The 23440-nt window shown below is 44.6% G+C and overlaps 1 protein-coding gene across 4 annotated transcripts in view; it reads left to right on the forward strand.

Annotated features, from left to right (window-relative positions):
• The window catches only part of mipepa (mitochondrial intermediate peptidase a), a 234065-nt gene that overhangs the window by 64486 nt on the left and 146139 nt on the right, over positions 1 to 23440 (forward strand). For all 4 annotated transcript variants that reach the window (XM_041200012.1, XM_041200015.1, XM_041200016.1 and 1 more), the window contains exons 12-14: positions 54 to 131; positions 13384 to 13588; positions 15619 to 15728. In XM_041200012.1, coding sequence (XP_041055946.1) covers positions 54 to 131; positions 13384 to 13588; positions 15619 to 15728 — 393 coding nt within the window. The remainder of the gene's footprint in view (positions 1 to 53; positions 132 to 13383; positions 13589 to 15618; positions 15729 to 23440) is intronic.

Genomic DNA, 23440 nt, shown 5'->3' on the forward strand with positions numbered 1-23440 from the left:
ATAAATTGTTCTGAAATTCTGTTAGAATGATCAATGTTGTCCTCCTTTTCTAGGCTGTGGTTAATGAAACTGATGGACTTGTGGGATACATTTACTGTGATTTCTTCCACAGATCTGACAAACCCCATCAGGTATGTTCTCACTAATATTCAACGTTTCATATATTTTATACTAAATGTTTAGATGAATTCCCAGCCTCTAACCTGTTCTTATAGCCATTTATATAGTATTTATATGGCTGTTCCAGTTCAGTTTCTGGCTAATTGTAACCCCCAGGATGTTGACAGTGGGAGATTCAGTGATGATAATGCCATTGAATGTCGAAGGGCAATGGTTGTTGGAGATGTTCGTTGCCTGGCACGTGTGGTGCAAATTTACTTGCCACTTGTCAGCCCAAGCCTGAATGTTGCTGTGGTCTTGCTGCATATAGAGAAGGACTTCTGCGCTTGAGGAGTTGCAAATGATACTGAAGACTGTGTAACCATCAGTGAACATCTCCACTTCTGAACTTAGGACAGCCATTCAAGCAGCTGAAGATGTTTGGGCCTAGGACACTACCCAAAGGGACTTCTGCAGCGATGTCTTGGGATTGAGATGATTGGCTTCCAACAACTGCAGCCATCTTCCTTTGCGCTAGGTATGGCACCAACCAGTGGAATCCGAGATGATGATGATACCCTTAGGTTCGGGGGGAAGCATTTAGCTTCACTTTCCTTTATTCCTTCAACCTCTTATTATCAAGCTGGTCTCAACAAAATGACTCCAAGTCAAGACTGCTCTTTTGTATCAGAAACCAACTTATTGTACAAGCAGAGTTATCTTGAGGTGCAAATTGCAGTATCAAATATGCTCAACTTGCAGTCCATTTTGTGTATCAGTAACTGACCAATCAGCATGCAGCTGTTAGGATGATTTTCTTTGTGAAGCCCTTATGAGGTGAAACTGGAAATAACATACAGTGCTGGTCTCGGCTGCCACCTCCTGCCAGGCATATGACATTACTGTCCTCTGGGAAAAGTGCAATAGAGTGCCTAAGCTAATATTCCTCGCCATTCATACTGTAGCTCCTTTAACCTGGCCATCTATTAAAAGGATTAAAATGCTGTATTGCACCATCATTTTCCGACAGGCTCAATTTCCTGCCTCCTCATTTGTTTTTGCCTTCTAGTGGTACATGCTTGTTACTTTTGGATTTGGAAAGGTCAACAAAAGTTAAGATGATTGGATTTTTTGCAGAGGCTTGCAAGATGTTTTGTTCATTTACTCATTTATCTCTCTGTGTAACATCCCTTTGAAACCTTGAAGAGGTGTAGTTCCTGCAGATTTTCTGCCCCTCCACCCCCCTCCAACTTTAGTCAGCACCTTGTAGGACGCACAGCTGTATCGTCTCTCTAATTAGAGTGAACCCCAGAAGACTTGGCAGGATTGGATGTTCTTATTTGAGATAAGTTCAAAGTTAACAGTGCACCTGTTTTCAAAACCCCCCTCTCTCTCTAAGCATTACTAATGAAGTATTTGTACATTTAATAATAAATATGAGTAGAAAGCTGAAATATTTTTCTTTCAAAGTTCTGGCGGGCTCTTTGATGCAGACAGATAGCCAAAATGTTATGCCTTCAGTGGAGTAATAATTTACAACTAATTCTATGACAGCCTGCTTATTTGGATAGCTAACTGCAATCAAATGACATTCATTGTGTTAAATACTGCGCTTAAATATTTCAATTAAGTAGCCCATCAAAAGGAATCCTTTCCAATTGGAAAATAGAGGGCTCACAGAGCTCACTTTATTTCGTGTCTATAACTCCTACTTAGTATTTCATACTTAGTAAGAACATTGTTTTGTTTTGAACTAGCTGTTCGAACGGTATAAAATCAAAGGCTGACAAGCCACAGGTATGAGCTCAAAATTAACAAGCTTGAGCTAAAATTCTCTCTGTCTTCTGCCCTGTCGGTCATATATTAGACATTTAGAATATGTTGTCATCAAAAGTAAATAATAGCATATTGATTTAATTGTTGTTTGATATAACTGAGTGGAGAGACAGGGCACTAAAATTGGCTTTTGCATAGGCACAGAAATTATTAAGCCAGATTTCCAATCCTTAATGCTAGCCAATGAAATGAGTTTTGTGTGAGAGTAGATTTCAGTAAGGACAGTATTGCACTTGTTTGTGATGCCCCATTGTTCAGCCCCACTATCTTTGAATATATATGAAGGTTGGCCAAATGACTGAAGTTCTTTAGAGCTATTAGGGCGAGAGAACTGTATTTCAACATGAGTTACCATGTTTAAGTGATAAAGGAGAATAGTAGAGGAAATTGGCATATAGAAGAACAGGATAAGTCTTATGTTACGATCCCAGCTGAGGTTATCCCTGGACAAGCCTCATCTCAGAGTGGAACCCAACTTGATAGATCCTAACTTTGTTTGTTTAGATACTGAACAGAGGCATGGGTCAGCTGATGAACTTTTAACAAAAGAATAAAACATTTATTCAACAAGAAAAGATGAACTATATTACAATACTCCTTCACCCACAACTATACAGATGTATACAGATTCGAAAGAATAACACAAGTTACAAAAGCTATCTTATACTCTAATGTACACAGTAAGTGCACATCCATGTAAATCTATGGCACCCAGTGGTTAGACACGCCACACTCTGAAATCAAGTGACAGATGCACTTCAACCAGATGCTATGGATCTCTCCTTAACTCCCCCCAGATGCTTGTCACACCACGAACCAACCCGTCTCACTGAATTCTGTCCTTCACATGAGGGTTACCAATCTCCACTCTCCAAGAGCTCGCCTTGGAATCTTCTCCCAAACAGACACTTTCTCTCAGACACCTTCTGCAAGGGTTCACCTCTAGGGTTTCAAACTCTTCTTCACATATTCCTCCTCCTTGGATCACCACATGCATTCAAGCTGTATTCCACACGCTCTGTCTCTCAGACTCAGCCGTCAACAGTACACCACTGCTTCATGTGCCCGTAGCAAAGAGTTATAGATCTTCAGTTGTTTCTTTGGACCTCTTGTCTCTTGCAAGCTGTTCTCGCTTTAAATCTGCCTTCTGCAGCTTTTGCCTCTTTAAATCTGAATCTTGGAGTCTTTCTTTCTGCCCCTCACTCTTAACTTCACTTAACAGGACCTTTTCCCAGGTTCTTGTCCTTTCTTTGACTAGAAGGTCTTCTTTGGACTTTCCCCTCTTCCACTCCCCTGGATTTTGGGTTTTTCTTTAGCTTGGGACTGGCTACCTATCCCCTTTGCCCCATTGTCTCCTGGCAGCAACTTTCAGAACAAATTGCACTAAAACAGCTTCCAAAACAACTGCTATTTCTCTTCTGTGTGTGTGTCTGTGGGAGGGACCTGCCTCCCTGTTGCTAGGCAGCAGTCCAATCCTTCCACCCTTCTCTTTAGGGCTCATAAAACTCATCATTAGAAATGCAAGCACCTTTTTAAAGTAAAACTAAAACTCCATTTGACCTTTCTTAACACAGATAAAGAAATACAAATTAAACAAATTAAGCTAGCAGCATGGCGCATTCCAGATGAAGCCATACACTCGAATGGTATCACGAGCCGAAGACACGCCTCTCGAGGTTAGTCTTCAGTGCAAAGGCAGGTGAATATTCTATAATAATTTTAAATACTTGTAAATACTTTTTAAATCACTTTTTAAAACTTTTATTATCTTTAAACACTTTCCAGTGACCCAACAGAGGCTGATTTTTGTCACAATGCAATTATAATTATTACTTGGAAAAGAGACATGATTTCAAAGCTTTTCATCTTGCTCTCATCAGGATAGTTTTGCACGATAAACCAACAGTGATGGGAACAACAATTTGTACTGCATGTGAAGAGAGTACTGATTGATTGGTTGCTTCTCATGTTATATAAATTGTTATTCCCTTTGCTGTTGGTTTATCTTGCGTAGCTGTCCTGATGAGTGCAAGACGAAAAGTTTCAATAACATCTCATTTTTCAGCAATATTCAAGTTCTGTACTACCAAACGACCATTTAACTAGTTACAGAATACACTCATTGAACCTGCTGCAGGATATTGCATTGCAACTATGCTGGACCTTTTTTAGAAGTTTAAATTGTTGATAAGTAGATATGTAAAGGTGTGTGAAGTGTTTATGGTGTGGCAGTAGCTGTCACAATGGGGGACTTATGAATGGTTCTAAATAGCACTTTATTTTAAAAAGAAACAGTCGCAATTGCATTTGGGAAAACTTTTTCACTTCAATGTGAAAATAGAGATGAAAAGCACAGTATAACACTTGAATACATGATTAATAATTTGTGATTTAATACAAGACTCCTAGCAAATTTACAGCAATAGGTCTAGAGCAGATTCAACCAAAATGGGAAATTAGAAAAGGTGAAATAACAGAATTGTTACCAAGCAATAGGAAAATTATTTTGAAATTATTTACTACTTATCAGACCTTACAGTAATTCCCTAACCAGTCCTCAGTTACAGCCAAATAACGTTTTCATAATTTGTAAGTATTTGGGCACTGAGAAACCCCAACACCCTAGAATTTTGAAATTCCAATAAATGCATTGGCATTGAGTGCTTTGCGTTCTGGTCAACAATTCTTCTAACAGCTTTCCAAAGACACAGGCAAGTAAATCGTCATCAATCACAGCGGCTCTGCTGCTTTCGATACTGATTTGTAAATTTTACATTTCTAAGTGGAAATTCAAGGTCATTGGGATCGTTCAAAGTGCACCTTTATCCAGATTTAAAGTCAGTATCTCTCTTTGTCAGAGATTACCAAGATAATTCCATATTCTTATCTCCCACTCCCAAATATTACTGGACCTTCCTCTGGTTTGTCTATCTTGCTCTATCGTATCCAAACATTACCGATTTCTATTTTGTTTTTGAAGGACTTTTTTTTAATATTGCATTTACATTTTGAAAAGCAGCACAATTATAGGAGGAGCCAAAATTCTCTCCCTTGGACATGGGAATCAAAATAGGCACTGCAGCATTTCTGGCTTCTTTACGCAAACTCACCAATCACACATACAGGATTGGTAAACTATAATTAGGTCCTATTTATTTGAAGACTCAAACTAATATATATATACACGTTATAGGAGAACTCAATAAATAGGTCTACTCAAGGGATTCTCACACAACAGCAACCAACACTAACAGCAACACAGCTTGCTGATTTTATGATGATGTGTACGTCATTTGCATATTCTCAAACTGATGTTGCAACATCCTTTTTTTTCCTCAAAGAAAGAATTACATACATTAGGAGTAAACATATGTACACTGTAGGATGATTGTGAAAACTATTTGCACAAAATATAGAGCTCCATTCATCATTTAAGAGTTAAGGATCTCCACTTGGAGAGGCAAGGTTTGATCAGGGATAGTCAACATGACTTTGTCAGAGGGAGGTCATGCCTAACAAATTTGATTGAATTTTTTGAGGAGGTGACCAGGTGTGTAGATGAGGATAGTGCAGTTGATGTAGTTTATATGGATTTCAGCAAAGCCTTTGACAAGGTCCCACATGGGAGACTTGTAAAGAAGGCAAATGCACATGGGATCCAGGGTAATGTGATATGGTGGATTCAAAATTTGCTTAGTTGTAGGAGAAAAAGGGTGATGACAGAATGCTGCTTTAGTGACTGGAAGCCAGTGTCCATTGGCGTACCACAGGGATCTGTGCTTGGTCCCCTATTTATTCGTCATTTATAAAAAACAACATAGATGACTATGTGGGGGGTAGGATTAGTGAGTTTGCGGATGACACAAAGATTGGCTGGGTGGTTAACAGTGAGGTTGAATGTCTTGGGCTACAGGAAGATATAGACGGGATGATCAAAAGGGCAGATAAGTGGCAGATGGAATTTAACCCTGAAAAGTGTGAGGTGATACACTTTGGAAGGAGTAATTTGAAAAGGTAGTGTTCAATGAATGGCATGACACCAGGAAGTTCTGAGGAACAAAGGGACCTTGGCGTGTGTGTTTGTAGCTCTCTGAAGGCGGAGGGGCATGTTAGTGGGGTGGTGAAAAAGGCATTTTGGACACTTGTCTTCATCAATCGAGGCGTAGATTACAAAAGTAGGGAGGTCATGTTGGAGTTGTATAGAGCCTTGGTGAGGCCACAGCTGGAGTACTGTGTGCAGTTCTGGTCGCAACATTATAGGTAGGATGTGATTGTACTGGAGGGGTTGCAGAGGAGATTCACCAGAGGAGATCCCATTCACTGGGATGAAACATTGAAGTTATGAAGAGAGGTTGGATAGACTTGGGTTGTTTTCGTTGGAGCAGAGAAGACTGAGGTGCGACCTGATCGAGGTGTACAAGATTATGAGGGGCATGGACCAGGTAGATGAGGAGCAGCTGTTCCCCTTAATTGAAGGGTCAGTCAGGAGGGGACACAAGTTCAAGGTGAGGGGCAGGAGGTTTACGGGGGATGTGAGGAAAAATGTTTTACCCAGAGGGTGGTGACGGTCTGGAATGCACTGCCTGGGAGGGTGGTGGAGGTGGGTTGCCTCACATCCCTTAAAAAGTACCTGGATGAGCACTTGGCACGTCATAACATTCAAGGCTGTGGGCCAAGTGCTAGTAAGTGGGATTCGGTAGGTAGGACAGATGTTTCTCACGTGTCGGTGCAGACTCAGTGCCGAAGGGTCTGTTCTGCTCTGTGTGATTTTGTGATTCTGTGATAACGTGTGTAGATGGCTTACTGATCCTCCTGGATCTTGTGATGGTATAACCTTCCTGGGACCTAGACTCATCACTTTGGCGTTCTTGTCTTGTAGTTGCATTGGCACCCAGTGTATTATCGGAGTGCTGATAGTTTTCATGGCGGTCTTCCACAATTTTACTCGCCCGAGTTCATCTTGGGATGTGTTCTAGATGCAATTTCAGCCCTGAGCGTTATCCGGCTTGACAATTCTCTTAGCTGACTTCTGTTTCCCCTTAATACCACCCCATTCAGTGTTGTGACTCAGGATCTTGGCTGTTTAGAAACTTGCGGGAAACCAGGTTCCCTGGGTGGGATGTATGATCCAAACATTTTTTTCCTACGCGCTGACAAAGCATTTCTGCTCCTGCATGGTGGTTATGTGCCATCTTCATCCTTCCTTGTTTTTTGAGAAGTTTCCCCTGTATTCCTGAGAATTTGGGCAGGTAATGGCTTGGCATGATTGTCCTAACCTGCCTCCCACACATGATTTCTGCTGGTGATGGTAAGTCTATGTGTGAAAACGTTGCCCCAAGTATAGCATTGCAACGGAGAGATTTATTTTTGTTCCTTTGTGTTTTGTGATTAATGCCTTGACAGTGCAACCATTTGCTCGGCAAGGGGGAGATGGTGATATAGTGGTAATGTCACTGGACTAGTAATCCAGAGGCCCAGGCTAATGCTCTGGTGACATGGTTTCATATCCCCCCATGACAATTGTGAAATTTAAATTCCGTTAGTAGATTTGGCATTGAAAGCTAGTCCCAGTAATAGTGGCCATAACAAGTATTATAAATGTTGTTCAAAACCATCTGGTTCACTCATGTGCTTTGGGAAAGGAATCTGCAATCTCTACCCATCTGGCCTACTTGTGACTCCAGACCCACAGTAATGTGATTGACTCTTAACTGCCCCTCTGAAATGGCCTAACAAGCCACTCAGTTCAAGGGTAATTAAGGACGGGCAACAAATGCTGGCCTTGCTAGCGACAAGCACATATTATGAAAGAATAAAATAAAAAGACTGTTGGATCTGAGATAGTGTGGTGAGGTTGTTGTATAGTTTATGCCCCATTTGATACACATGTCCCTAAAAGTTCTGCAAGTATGTTGTAGCCCAATGCCTGATATAACCTTTTCAGGTGTGCCAAACAAACTGAATGTTGTGCTCGTGGTGTCTGCCACAGATGCACTTGAGGTACCCTTCAATTGTCTGATGATTGGAAACTTGGGGCTGAATTTTGACCACCGTTGGCGGGGGGTTGTGCAGGAGTGGGCGGGAGCGAGCGTGAACCCGATTGGCGCCCCCGATTGGGTGAGCGCCGCCATTTTACTTGGGTGGGCCAATTAAGGCCCATCCAGCGTGATGCTCGCCGGGAAGTGCTGAGAGCTCCCTGTGCAGGTGGTGGGGGGGGGGGGGCGGATTCCCTGAGTTGGGAGTGCGCTCTCTTGCTCTTGCGCGCGAAAGAGAGCAGAAACCTTTGTGCCTCAGGGAGATTTTAAGTTTAAAATTTCTAATAAAGTATTTGAAAACTTTTAAAACGTCCCCTTGTGTGACAGTGTCACATGAGCTGGGACATATCAATGATTTAAAAAAAAACAATTTTTAAACACTTCATGAAACCTTATCCCGCCTGTGGATGAGGTTCCATGAAAAATGCGAAGGCCACCTGGGCTCTTTGTCTGCCCGCCAACCTTAGGGTTGGACGGGCAGCTCATATAATTGTTTAAATTAGTTTTTAACAGGCCTTAATAGGCCCAAAAATCTAAATGAAGAGCGGTGATGTCGGGACGCCCATTGGACGTCACCAGGTGTCACTTTACGTGTTGGTGAGCGGGCCCCGCCCCCGCTCGCCGACCAGAGAATTCAGCCCTTGGAAAAGTAATCAGTGGCTAGGAGAAAGTCATTGCCATGGATAATGAAAGTTTTGTTGATGTTTTGGACCAAAAATGTGATGAAACCTCTTGAGGGTGTAGTGCTTCCTTTTGTTCCTTGTGGTTGGTGACTCTGGCAAGCTTCACACATCCTCACTACCTTTTCGATTTCGTTGTTGATTGTTATCCAATAGAGTTTCCCTGCCAGGTGCCTCGTCCACTCTCTGTCACAGTTACACCAGGGGCGTGGGGCAATATGTCCTGGCACAAGCACCTGCTTTCCTTTGAAAATCATGCCTTTTGAAATAGCTAGTTTATCTCTGTACGGCCAAAAACGTCACTGTTTGGCACTTCTTGTATCTTATCAGGCCACCCTTTTACAATAATTGAAGTGCCTTCAGTCTTGGATCATTTGCTGTTCCCTCCTGAACTTAGTCGTACTTGCGTTGACCTAAACTCATGAGACCGACATTGAGTACGTGTTCTACTTGGATGTCTATGCCGTCTATTTGTCGGTCTAGCAAAACATCCACAGTTCTTTTTGGATTTGGTAACCTGCTTAGTGTGTCTGAAGTAATCATCTTACTATCTAGTTTGTAATAGACTTCGAAGTCATATCCCTGTATTTTTATTAGAAGTTGCTGTAGTCTGGATGGTGCATCCACCAGTGGTTTGGTCAACACTTGTTTATGGTCCTCCTTCCATGCATATAGAACATCCTTCCTTAATGGCTCTCTTAAATGACGATGCTCTATTGGCAAAGTTGCGTATGCATGGTGCTAAGAAGTTGAATAATCCAAGGCTCATCTGCAAGTCTTCTTTGGCCTGGGGAGTAGGCATATGTGTAAGTCGTTAATTCTGCCTGGGTCAGGATGGATCCCAGAATTCAAATAAATAGAGCGGAAAAAATAAATCTGACCCACATTCACCTGGCATTTCTTGCTGTTGAAGATGAGCCCTTCAGGACAGGCTTATGTCATTAGTGAGCCTAAATTTCAGTCACGCTCTTCTTTGCCATCACTGCAATATTAGCAGCAATGCATATGCATCCAGGAACATTTTCTGTAATTCTGCCCATACTGAAACAGATCCTACCTAACGGATAAACCAAAAAGTAATCTGTGGAAGCTGTATCTTCCGAATGGTGCCCTGAAAGTAATGATTTCTTGAGAGATCTCTTCCAAATGAACCAATCGATACTCATGCTTGGCATCCAAATTGGAGAAAAACTTTGCTGCTGTGAATTTGCGACTCAATTCCTCTAATGTCAGGATTTGTGCAGGCATCCCTTTAGAATGAGATTTGGATGTCTTGGGCCCAAGCATACTGGGTTGTGCCATCACTTTTCAGCATGTATGTGATAGAGCTGCACCAGTCGGTGTGTTGATATGACAGATAATGCCATTACACTCCTTGTCATCCAACTTACTCTTGGGCTTCTCCATTGTCTGTATGTTCCACTTTCAAGGAGGGTTGATAGTCAGGATTGCATCTTCTGAGGTGTAGTACAGCATCACATCTAAAATTTCCTATAGTGTTGAATCTGGGTATATCTGTTGGAAGTCACAGATTGACTCAGTGAGATTATTTTTGGCCTTTTCTGCTGTGATTGGCGTATTGGTAATCTTGTATGTAGTCACAAGGTTGAGTTTCGTATACGCTGGTAACACTGTTACTACTGGTTCGCTTGAGTCCACCAGGTAGAATACTTGTGGTTTCCTTGCAGACTTGACACACCTGCATTTCAATGAATGGGTGACTTGTTATACAGTCAGTTTGGTTGTTATAGATTGTATCATTGACTTCCAATGGTCCAAATAAATGCCCTTCAGGATCCTGACTGGTGAAATGTTTGTGCTCGCCCCATGTTAACTTTGGCAGCGAGCTTGTCTATGCTGCTTTTCTTTGGCAGTATGATGTTGAGTGTATCAAATGCCTCCAGCTGTGTGGCTTCATCTGCACTTTGTCAATGTTGCACATTGTCAATTTTACACAATGTGAAAAGCCTGTTTGCTTTCTAGTTGAAGATTTCTCCACTCTGAATCTTCATCCTGGTGTGTTTTGCTGCTAACCTTGTGTATGTGCTTGTGTTTATGTTCGTCTCTGGTGCACTGCCTGATGTTGTTGCCAGTATGCTGCACATACTTTTTGTTTCGTTGTATCTTATTGTAGCCTCTGGCTGCATCTCTGGAACCACAGTTCCTGCACTGGTGAGCTCTGCCAATACTTGGCTGCTGTGCCAATACTGGTAACTGCACCCAGTGCTTGCAGGTGTTGTTGTCCGGCCACAATGGCTTTATATTTTCGGCTGCCTTTTAGCAGGGTGTCGATACCATGACCTTTTTTTCCCTCCAGAAAGTTGTCTTGGAAGGCTTTGATCAGTGTTGAAGCTATGACTAGCTCCATTATCCGTTCAGACAGCACAGAAAAATTGCAATCCCTGTCCTTATCACAACTTCTGCTGACGAACTGATCAGTTGACTCGTGGCTATTGTCTTTAAGCCATCAGCTCCAATTGGTGGATTCTGAAGTTCACGTTTAGACGAAGCTGATTCTGCTGCATGCTCCACAGCTTAACAGGGCCCTTCTGATCCTCCTCAGACAGGCTGGAAGTGTTGACTCAATGCAGCCCCTCATTTCCAATGACTATCTTTTATTTCCACTCCTTGTTTGTCTGGTTCTGTGATCGATAAATCTAAGAAGGATACATCCTTTGCGTAAAAAGCCTAAATTCGGATGGAACATCTGTGGCTTTCCAATGCATGCTGAGGAATTTGTTGGTCATCTTTATGAAACAAAAACAGAAAATGCTGGAAAAACTCAGCAGGTCTAGCAGCATCTATGGAGAGAGAAGCAGAGTTAACGTTTCGAGCCTGTGTGACCCTTGATCAGAGCTGGAATTTTTCTGATGTTCCCTGTCTGTAACAGATCCCAACTTAGAGGATTTGTAATCTCTCTATTCCATGGAGAGATTCAGCAATGCAGCTGCTGTTTTTTTTATTCTCGTCCCTCTTTTGAATGCTGTTCAGGTTTGTGCCACACTCATCCCAGTGGTACTGATTTTCCATTTTGCATGCTTTTTAATCTTTTGTGCAGGAATGGCAACAGAGGACGTTTCATTGGCCTTCCAGATTTTCTGCCCAACTCAAAACTGATCTTGCACAATGCATCCTGAGCCAGTTCATTTTTCCCAGATACCACCGATCCAGCTGTACCCCAAACCAAATACTCATTGTTCTGCAATGCACTGTCTGAAGAGGGAGTCTGTTTCCCAGGGTTTTAATGCATATGCAACCTCTGCCTTTACTGCAGGCAGCCTGCACTGCACCAAGTCTTGTCTGTGGATCCTCCTGTGGCCTTCAAACTCATCGCTGCTACGACCATGTTGCGTTTCTGACTTCTTTAGCTCACCAATCAAAGGCACAGGATTAGTAAACTATAAGTAGGTTCTATTTATTTGAGGACTGGATACACGTTACAGGAGAGCTTAATAAACAAGTCTACTCTGGCGATTCAACACACAACAACAACCAACACTAACAGCAAACGCAGCTTGCTGGTCACATGTTGCTTTCCATCCTGGCTCTGCGATGACGTGTGTACATCATTGGCATCTTCTCTTAAAGTGACATTGCAACAGACACCAACTAAAAGTTAAACAGATGCAGTATATTCCTTTCAATGGTGCTTACATATGTGGATGCGCTCCTGAGCAGTTTCTGTATCTGTTGATATTGGCTGCAAATAAATCTGCATGGAAATCAATGTAACTTGTGGGCGATCAGTCCAAATTGTCGAATAGCAGGTCCCTGTTGCTTTACAGAGTCGTTTGGGCAACTGCAACTTAGGGTTTTTGCCACAATTGCACACATGGAAATTGAGGTGCCATTGCAGCCCTCAAAAGTGGCAGAATCCAAGCCTTTATTCTATCATTCACCAAAATAGCAACCTCTGCAACATTATCTGGCTCGGCCTTTACATTGCCCACCGCTGCCACTGAAATTTTTAGTCAGTCACCCCGAGGGTCAACTTTTCAAACGCCTCCCTCACCAGTCTGACATTATCCATCATACAGAAGCTGCAACTCACTCACTGTGCTGTTGCTCACACCCACTAGATCCCCATTGAAACTTGACTCAACCATCAACATTGTCTTTACCCATTTCTGTTTACTCCCTTTCCCTAACACATTGAATTCAGGATCCCATCCTCAGTTCCACATCCCTCCTGAACTTGCACCATACTATCTCTTGAAGCCTCGAGGCCCGTATTCTATTTTGACTTTTGTTCATCTTGAAGGTCAAGTGGACGGGTGCTGGGAACAAAAATTGTATTAAAAGCATGCACACCTTTCACTAGACAGTGCTCAAAAAGAAATGAATAAATTAGAACTGATTTTTTTTTCATTTTTAGTTTGTGTATAGAATTACTTCATGGCAAATCTAATTGATTATAGTTTGCTTTTATTTCACTAACTTTTTTAGATACATATTGTACCACAGAATACCAGTGTTAGTGCAATAGAAGACCTCCGCCTTCAAGAACAGAAAAAATTGAAAAATGCTTTTAAAAATACGGATACAATTGGACTTTGCTGTTAATTTAAAAAAAAATTATAGTCATTATTTGAACTTTTGCTATATCATCGTCTACAGTCAGCAATAATTTGACTGTGTCTCGTTTATTGTCTTGTCAGTGATAATTTCTTGATGGTGTATGCTGTGAAGCATGAAAACAACGTTTGAATAAAATTATTTTGCATCCATCTAAGGACTGTCACTTTACAATCCGGGGTGGCCGATTGCTGGAGAATGGGGAGTACCAGCTTCCAGTTGTGGTACTGATGCTCAGCCTGCCTCATCCAACAAAGTCCTCCCCAACACTTCTAACTCCTGGAATGATGGAGAATCTCTTCCATGAAATGGGTCATGCCATGCATTCCATGCTGGGCCGAACCAGATATCAACATGTAACAGGTAGATAATGTCCATTTGGGATAGTAATTGTACCATTTCAAGTTCTACTTTTAGCACTGTAGAAAGAAAACTTGTGCAGTAGATTTGAAAGACATAATGCTTAAGATTATATAAGTAATGTTGGGGATTTTCCAGTTTCGTTTCAGGAAAGTTGAAAAATATTGAAGCAATCCATTAAGTTCGCCTATGGATTGCGGAAACTTCAATGTTTTTGTATACTAATCATCTTGCTTCTACATATTCTTGCAGAATTTTTTTTATTGAATTATCTTCATAAACAGCTGAAAAGTGCAGTAAAGTGAAATATTGTGAAGTATTTCTGCAGTTTTAGGCAAAACTTTAAAACAAATGCACAAGGGATATTGAATAATGGATCCATCCTGGATGGTGTCAAGCTTCTTATGTTGTTGGAGCTGCACTCATCCAAGAGAGAGGAGAGTATTCCATGACACTTCTGATTTGTGCCTCGTAGATGGTGTACAGGCTTCGGGGAATCAGTGGGTGAGTTACTCGCCACAGGATTCCAAGCCTCTGACCTGCTCTTGTAGCCACAGTATTTATATGACTAGTCCAGTTTCATTTCTGGTCAGTGGTAACCCCAAGATGTTTATAGTGGGGGATTCAGCGATGGCAATGCCATTGAATGTCATGGGGCAATGGTTAGATTCTCTCTTGTTGGAGATGATCATTGCCTGGCACTTGTGTGGTGCAAATGTTACTTGCCACTTGTCAGCCCAAGCCTGGATGTTGACCAGGTCTTGCTGCATTTGGACATAGACTGCTTCAGTATCTGAGCGAATGGTGCTGAGCATTGCTCAATCATCAGTCGACATCCCCACTTCTGACCTTATGATGGCAGGAAGGTCAATGATGAAGCAGCTGAAGATGCTTGGGCCTAGGACACTGCCCTGAGGAATTCCTGCAGTGATGTTTTGGAACTGAGATAATTGACCTCCAACAACCACAACCATCTTCCTTGTACTAGGTATGACTCCAACCAGCGGAGAGTTTCCCCCCTGATTTCTATTGACTCTAGTTTTGCTGGGCTCCTTGATGTCATGCTCTGTCAAATGCTCCCTTGATGTCAAGGGCAGTCACTCTCACCCCACCTCTGGCGTTCAGCTCTTTTGTCCATGATTGAACCAAGGCTGTAATGAGGTCAGGAGCTAAGTGGTCCTGGCAGAACCCGAACTGAGCATCAGTGAGCTAAGTAAGTGCCGCTTGAAAGCACTGTTGATGATGCCCTCCATCATGATTGAGAGTAGACTGATGGGGTGGGAATTGGCCAGGCTGGATTTGTCCTGTTGTTTGTGTACAGGGCATACCTGGGCCATTTTCTACATTGCCAAGTAGATGCCAGTGTTGTATCTGTACTGGAACAGCCTGGCTATGGGCATCGCAAGAACTGGAACACAAGTCTTCAGTACAATTGCCGGAATACTGTCAGGGACCATAGCCTTTGCAGTATCCATGCCTTCAGCTGTTTCTTGACATCACGTGGAGTGAATCGAATTGGCTGAAGGCTGGCATCTGTGATGGATCATCCACACGGCACTTCTGGTGAAGATTGTTTTGAATGCTTCAGCCTTGCTTTTGCACTGATGTGCTGGGCTCCCCCATCATTGAGGATGGGGATACTTGTGGAGTCTTCTCCTCCAGAGAGTTGTTTAATTGTCCACCACCATTCACGATTGGATGTGGCAGAACTGCAGAGCTTAGATCTGATCCGTTGGTTGTGGAATTGCTTAGTTCTGTTTACTCCTTGCTGCTTTGCATGCAGTTAGCCCTTTGTTGTAGCTTCACCAGGTTGGCACCTCATATTTAGGTATGCCTGGTGCTGCTGCTAGCATGTCTTCTTGCACACTTCATTGAACCAGGGTTGATCCCTGGCTTGGTGGGCATAAGTACTTAGAGCAGCCTTGTTTATAATTGCATACTTCATTCGGCAACACTCTGCGTGTTTCATCTATTCAGTGTTTTGATGCTAATACCAAATTTCGCATGGAAGACAGTATTTTTCTCTTTTTCAGGTACTAGATGTCCTACAGATTTTGCAGAAGTTCCTTCAATTTTAATGGAATATTTTGCCAGTGACTATCGTGTGGTTAAGCAGTTTGCAAGACACTTCCAGACAGGACAGGTAAAGAAATTGTTTAGTGTGACTACTAGTCCAGTGTTTCATTAATATTTCATGGAAAATAACCAAAAAACCCTACAAAATTGATTACCAGGCAGTGATAGCATTCAAAAGTTCAAATAATCATAGTCTAAATCAATTACAGCCTTGTTGTCATGAAAACTATTTGTAAAGATATTATTAAAGTTGAATGATGGGATCTTTGTATGACATATTGCATAGGCCCTTATTTTCATGCCGCAAAGTCCTCACCTCATGCCTTTCGTAGTCTGTCTTCATCTTTCTCTAGCTCTGATCCGGTGGCTCACGGAAAAGTGCTGGAATTTATAAATGGCTTTTCCTGGCCTGGAGGAGTCATGGGAATTTCCAAAAAAGTGCCAAAGTCATTGAAAAGTCATGGAATTTTATAAAGATAGGGATGAAACTTTTCTGACTGTGGGCAGAATTCCAACCTTTTCTTATGTTTTTCTGATGCCTATATCCCCCTCTCTATAACTGTTTGCTTTGCTTCACATGTCCGGAATCCAGTACTGGTAAATAGACCGGTGACCCCATAAGCACTTTTCATGAAATACAAAAATTCTACAAAGCAAGATAGTCTTATGAGAAATAGAGGTTATTGGATAACTGACACATAATGTAAGGTTCCCATGCTCATGTGAAGCTACAAATACCACAGTTTGTGATATATTTGAAAGAAAAAATGGCCATGAAATAGTTATGGTTATGGAAAGGTTATGGGATTTTATTTTACAAGAAGTGCAGGAACCCTGTCTGTCTCTCTCCTGTCTCAGATATTAGAAATTAGGATCTCTGTCTCGCAGGTGTACATAATTAGCATTGAACTGTTCTGGGTTTTCTCTTTATTCTTTCATGGTATAAGGTTTTAGGGGTTTCAAGGTATAAAACCTGTGTAAATAAAATTACAAGCTCCGAGTGTTTAATCTATAGCAATTGGGTCCTCAGTTATGCTCAACCTAACGAGGTATGAATGACTAGTATTCGTGAAGTAAGCAGAATTTATTAAATAAAATATACTTAACAAAAAGCAATGAAGACAGCCTAGAAATATCCTTCAAGGGCTTTGGATTCCTTGAATGCTGACAGCACAGCTGAAGTCCGTCGACTTCTGTCTCAGACGTAATGATGAACTGTGTCTCAGAAGTATGTCACTAAAGTAATGGTAAAACGGTGCCAACAAAAACTCAATTTTCCAACTTTTATCCCACTTTCTCATTATTCCCTATCCCTTATTTGGAAGTAGTCCGAATTACCCTTTTTCATTGGCTATAGGTGAGGCTCATTTGGTGTCACCCCACCTTTGTAGCCCCTGCTTTGAGGGTCGCAAACTGAGACAAAGCTCTATCTCTTATTTCCTTAGGCTCCAGAAGTTTACATTCCATTGCGATCAAATGCTACATTTCCTTTAGATATGGATTACCAGTGTACAAACAATGTTGCATCCTCTTGTCATTAGTACACCTATTGTAAGCATCCACATGAACATATTCCAAATCATTTGCACAGATACTAAAACCATTAAGAACAAATGTTAATAACACTTCCTACCATAATGTCAGAAAATAAAGGCTTTCTTCTAAGACAAATGCTCTGCCTACAGTATGGCTAATCAATGGTTTGTTTAAAAATAAGGTGTCATCCTAAGTTTAAATTGTTGAACTCAACTCTTTTAACTATTTCTTCAAAGCTGATGAGGGGCCTCTTAATTACACATAGTACCATTAAGACAAAAGACAACTTCTTGAACCCAGACCTGAAGGCACCTCCAAAGTCATAAAATTCATTAAGTGCGGCCCCTTACAAGTACTGCCTTCCTGTTCCCCAACTGTATTGACTGTTAATTGTCTCACTAAAAGAAATTCAAACTGAACTGTTTTTAAAGTGACTCATTTAAAATTCTTAAACATTAGTTCAACCTATTCAAAATCCCTAGAAATATACCATTATCAAAATCTTACAATGGGATGTCGGTGTCACTGGCAAAGCAAGCATTTGTAGCCCATCCCTAGTTGGCCTTGAACTGAGTGGCTTGCTAGGGCATTTCAAAGGGTAGTTAAGACTCAACCACATTACTGGGAGATAAAAACAAAAAACTGCTGATGCTGGAAATCCAAAACAAAAAATAAAAAATACCTGGAAAAACTCAGCAGGTCTGGCAGCATTGGTGGAGAAGAGTACAGTTGATGTTTCGAGTCCTCATGACCCTTCAACAGAACTACGTAAAAATAGGAGAGGGGTGAAATATAAGATGGTTTAGGGGGTTGGGGGGGGTGGGGCTGGGTGGGTGGAGAGAAATGGGGGGTGTGGTTGTTGGGACAAGCAAGCAGTGATAGGAGGAGATAACCAAAAGATGTCACAGACAAAAGAACAAAGAGGTGTTGAAGGTGATGATATTATCTAAAAGAATGTGCTAATTAAGAATGGATAGCCGGACAAGCAAGGCACAGATAGCTCTAGTGGGGGTGGGGTGAAATAAGACTGAAAGGGCATAAAAGGTATAGATAAATGATAGGTGGAATACATTAAAAATAATGGAAATAGGTGGGAAAAGAAAAATCTATATAAATTATTGGAAGAAACAAAAAGGAGGGGGAAGAAACGGATAGGGGGTGGGGATGGAGGAGGGAGTTTAAGATCTAAAACTGTTGAACTCAATATTCAGTCCGGAAGGCTGTAAAGTGCCTAGTCGGTAGATGAGGTGCTGTTCCTCCAGTTTGTGTTGAGCTTCACTGGAACATTGCAGCAGGCCAAGGACAGACATGTGGGCGAGAGAGCAGGGTGGAGTGTTGAAATGGCAAGTGACGGGGAGGTCTGGGTGATGCTTGCGGACAGACCGAAGGTGTGCTGCAAAGCGGTCACCCAGTCTGAGTTTGCTCTCTCCAATGTAGAGGAAACCGCATTGGGAGCAACGAATGCAGTCGACTAAGTTGAAGGAAATGCAAGTGAAATGCTGCTTCACTTGAAAAGAGTGTTTGGGCCCTTGGACGGTGAGGAGAGAGGAAGTGAAGGGGCAGGTGTTGCATATCTTGCGTTCGCATGGGGAGGTGCTGTAGGAGGGGTTTGAGGAGTAGGGGGTGATGGAGGAGTGGACCAGGGTGTCACGGAGGGAACGATCCCCATGGAATGCCGCCTGGTGGGGGTGGTGAAGGGGAGATGTGTTTGGTGGTAGCATCATGGCATCATGCTGGAGATGGCGGAGGATGATCATTTGAATGCGGAGGCTGGTGGGGTGATAAGAGAGGACAAGGGGGACCCTATCATGTTTCTGGGAGGGAGGAGAAGGCATGAGGGGGGATGCGCGGGAGATGGGCTGGACACGGTTGAGGGCCCTGTCAACTACCGTGCATGGAAAACCTCGGTTAATGAAGAAGGAAGGCGTCAGAGGAACTGTTTTTGAAGGTAGCATCATCAGAACAGATGCGATGGAGGTGAAGGAACTGAGAGAATGGGATGGAGTCCTTACCGGAAGCAGAGTGTGAGGAGCAATTGATGATAATTTCACAGTCATCAATATTGAGACTAGCTTTACATTCCAGATATATTAGTGGAATTTTTAAATTACTAGTTCAGTGATATTACTACTCCATTCTCTCTCTCTCGGTCTCGGTATATCTCTCTCTCAGCCTCTGTCTCTCTCTCTCTCTCTCGGCCTCTGTCTCTCTCTCTCTCTCGGCCTCTGTCTCTCTCTCTCTCGGCCTCTGTCTCTCTCTCTCTCGGCCTCTGTCTCTCTCTCTCTCGGCCTCTGTCTCTCTCTCTCGGCCTCTCATGTTCTCTCTCGCGGCCTCTCATGTTCTCTCTCTCTCTCGGTCTCTCATGTTCTCTCTCTCTCGGCTTCTCATGTTCTCTCTCTCTGGGCCTCATGTTCTCTCTCTCTCGGTTTCTCTCTCTCTTTCTTGGTCTCACGGTCTTGGTCTCTCTCTCTCTCTGTCTCTCTCTCTTGGGGTCTCTCTCGACATCTGTCTCTCTCGGGGTCTATGTCTCTCTCTCTCTCGGTCTCTCACGTTCTCTCTCTCTCAGTCACTCATGTTCTCTCTCGGTCTCTCATGTTCTCTCTCTCTCTTTCGGTCTCTGTCTGTCTCTCTCTCTCTCTTTCGGTCTCTGTCTCTCCCTCTCTCTCTCGGTCTCTGTCTCTCTCACTCTCTGTCTCTCTCTCTCTCGGTCTCTGTCTCTCTCTCAGTCTCTGTCTCTCTCTCTCTCTCGGTCTCTGTCTCTCTCTCCCTCTCTCTCGGTCTCTCTCTCTCTCTCTCTCGGTTTCTGTCTCTCTCCCTCTCTCTCTCGGTCTCAGTCTCTCTCTCTCTCCCTCGGTCTCTGTCCCTGTCTCTCTCTCTCTCTCTCTCCCTCGGTCTCTGTCTCTCTCTCTCGGTGTCTCTCTCTCTCTCTTTCGGTTTCTGTGTCTCTCCCTCTCTCTCGGTTTCTGTCTCTCTCCCTCTCTCTCTCCCTCGGTCTCTGTCTCGCTCTCTCTCCCTCGGTTCTCGGTCTCTCCCTCTCGGTCTCTCTCTCTCGCTCTCGGTCTCTCTCTCTCGCTCTCTCAGTCTCTCGCTCTCTCTCTCTCTCTCTCTCTCTCTCGATCTCATGTTCTCTTTCGGTCTCTACCTCTCTTGGTCTCTCTCTCGGTCTCTCTCTCTCTCCTGGTATCTCTCTCGGTCTCTCTCTCTTGGTCTCTCTCTCTTGGTCTCTCTCTCTCTCTTTCTGTCGGGGTCTCTCTCTCTCTCTCTCCCTCTCTCTCGGGGTCTTTCTCTCGGGGTCTCTCTCTCTCTCCCTCTCTCGGGTTCTCTCTCACTCTCTCTCGGTCTCTGTCTCTCTCTCTCTCTCTCTCTCGGTCTCTGTCTCTCTCTCTCGGTCTCTGTCTGTCTCTCTCTCTCTCTCTCGGTCTCTGTCTCTCTCTCTCTCTCTCTCTCGGTCTCTGTCTCGCTCTCTCTCGGTCTCTGTCTCTCTCTCTCTCTCGGTCTCTGTCTCTCGCTCTCTCTCCCTCGGTCTCTGTCTCTCGCTCTCTCTCCCTCGGTCTCTGTCTCGATCGGTCTCTGTCTCGCTCTCTCTCCCTCGGTCTCTGTCTCGCTCTCTCTCCCTCGGTCTCTGTCTCGCTCTCTCTCCCTCGGTCTCTGTCTCGCTCTCTCTCCCTCGGTCTCTGTCTCGGTCTCTCTCCCTCGGTCTCTGTCTCGCTCTCTCTCCCTCGGTCTCTGTCTCGCTCTCTCTCCCTCGGTCTCTGTCTCGCTCTCTCTCCCTCGGTCTCTGTCTCGCTCTCTCTCCCTCGGTCTCTGTCTCGCTCTCTCTCCCTCGGTCTCTGTCTCGCTCTCTCTCCCTCGGTCTCTGTCTCGCTCTCTCTCCCTCGGTCTCTGTCTCGCTCTCTCTCCCTCGGTCTCTGTCTCGCTCTCTCTCCCTCGGTCTCTGTCTCGCTCTCTCTCCCTCGGTCTCTGTCTCGCTCTCTCTCCCTCGGCCTCTGTCTCGCTCTCTCTCCCTCGGCCTCTGTCTCGCTCTCTCTCCCTCGGCCTCTGTCTCGCTCTCTCTCCCTCGGTCTCTGTCTCGCTCTCTCTCCCTCGGTCTCTGTCTCGCTCTCTCTCCCTCGGTCTCTGTCTCGCTCTCTCTCCCTCGGTCTCTGTCTCGCTCTCTCTCCCTCGGTCTCTGTCTCGCTCTCTCTCCCTCGGTCTCTGCCTCTCTCTCGGTCTCTGCCTCTCTCTCGCTCTCTCTCCCGGTCTCTGTCTCTCTCTCTCTCTCTTTCCGTCTCACTCTCTCTCTCTCGGTCTCTGTCTCACTCTCTCTCTCCCGGTCTCTGTCTCTCTCTCACTCTCGGTCTCTGTCTCTCTCTCTCTCTCGGTCTCTGTCTCTCTCTCTCTCGGTCTCTGTCTCTCCCTCTCTCTCTCTCTCGGTGTTTGTCTCTCCCTCGGTCTCTGTCTCTCTCTCGGTCTCTGTCTCTCTCTCGGTCTCTGTCTCTCTCTCGGTCTCTGTCTCTCTCTCGGTCTCTGTCTCTCTCTCGGTCTCTGTCTCTCTCTCGGTCTCTGTCTCTCTCTCTCTCGGTCTCTGTCTCTCTCTCTCTCAGTCTCTGTCTCGCTCTCTTTCTCTCTCAGTCTCTGTCTCGCTCTCTTTCTCTCTCAGTCTCTGTCTCGCTCTCTCTCTCTCGGTCTCTCTCTCTCTCTCTCTCTCTCTCTCGGTCTCTCTCTCTCTCCTTCTCTCTCTCTCTCGGTCTCGCTCTCTCTCTCTCGGCCTCAGTCTCGCTCTCTCTCTCTCGGCCTCAGTCTCGCTCTCTCTCTCTCGGCCTCAGTCTCGCTCTCTCTCTCTCGGCCTCAGTCTCGCTCTCTCTCTCTCGGTCTCTGTCTCTCTCTCGATCTCTGTATTTCTCTCTCGGTCTCGGTCTCGGTCTCTCTCGGTCTCTGTCTGTCTCTCTCGGTCTCGGTCTCTGTCTGTCTCTCTCGGACTCTGTCTGTCTCTCTCGATCTCGGTCTCTGTCTCTCTCTCTCTCGGTCTCTGTCTCTCTCTCTCTCTTGGTCTCGGTCTCTGTCTCTCTCTCTCTCTCTCGGTCTTTTTCTCTCTCTCTCTCGCTTTCGGTCTCTCTCTCTCGCTCTCGGTCTCTCTCTCTCTCTCTCGCTCTCGATCTCTGTCTCGCTCTCTCTCTCAGTCTCTGTCTCGCTCTCTCTCTCTCTCTCTCTCGCTCTCGGTCTCTCTCTCTCGCTCTCGGTCTCTCTCTCTTGCTCTCGGTCTCTCTCGCTCTCGGTCTCTCTCGCTCTCGGTCTCTCTTGCTCTCGGTCTCTCTCTCGCTCTCGGTCTCTCTCTCGGTCACTCTCTCTCTCGCTCTCGGTCTCTCTCTCTCGCTCTCGGTCTCTCTCTCTCTCGGTCTCTCTCTCTCTCTCTCTCTCTCTTGGTCTCTGCCTCGTTCTCTCTCGGTCTCTATCTCTCTCAGTCTCTGTCTCTGTCTCTCAGTCTCTGTCTCTGTCTCTCTCTTTCGGTCTCTGTCTCTCTCTCTCTCTCTCTCGGTCTCTGTCTCTCTCTCTCGGTCTCTGTCTCTCTCTCTCGGTCTCTGTCTCTCTCTCTCGGTCTCTGTCTCTCTCTCTCTCTCTCGCTCTCTGTCTCTCTCGGTCTCTGCCTCGCTCTCTCTCGGTCTCTATCTCTCTCAGTCTCTGTCTCTGTCTCTCAGTCTCTGTCTCTGTCTCTCTCTCTCGGTCTCTGTCTCTCTCTCTCGGTCTCTGTCTCTCTCTCTCGGTCTCTGTCTCTCTCTCTCGGTCTCTGTCTCTCTCTCTCGGTCTCTGTCTCTCTCTCTCGGTCTCTGTCTCCCGCTCTCGGTCTCTGTCTCCCGCTCTCTCTCTCTCTCTCGCTCTCGGTCTCTCTCTCTCTCGCTCTCGGTCTCTCTCTCCGTCTCTGTCTCTCTCTCTCTCTCTCTCTCTCTCGGTCTCGGTCTCTCTCTCTCGCTCTCGGTCTCTGTCTCGCTCTCTCTCTCTCTGTCTCTCTCTCGCTCTCTCACTCACGGTCTCTGTCTCTGTCTCCCTCTCTCTCGGTCTCTGTCTCCCTCTCTCTCGGTCTCTGTCTCCCTCTCTCTCGGTCTCTGTCTCTCTCTCTCTCGGTCTCTGTCTCTCTCTCTCTCGGTCTCTGTCTCTCTCTCTCTCGGTCTCTGTCTCTCTCTCTCTCGGTCTCGGTCTCTCTCTCTCTCTCTCGGTCTCTGTCTCGCTCTCTCTCTCTTGGTCTCTGTCTCGCTCTCTCTCGCTCTT

The sequence above is a fragment of the Carcharodon carcharias genome, chromosome 11 (assembly GCF_017639515.1).
Source record: "Carcharodon carcharias isolate sCarCar2 chromosome 11, sCarCar2.pri, whole genome shotgun sequence".
Classification (NCBI taxonomy): Eukaryota; Metazoa; Chordata; class Chondrichthyes; order Lamniformes; family Lamnidae; genus Carcharodon; species Carcharodon carcharias.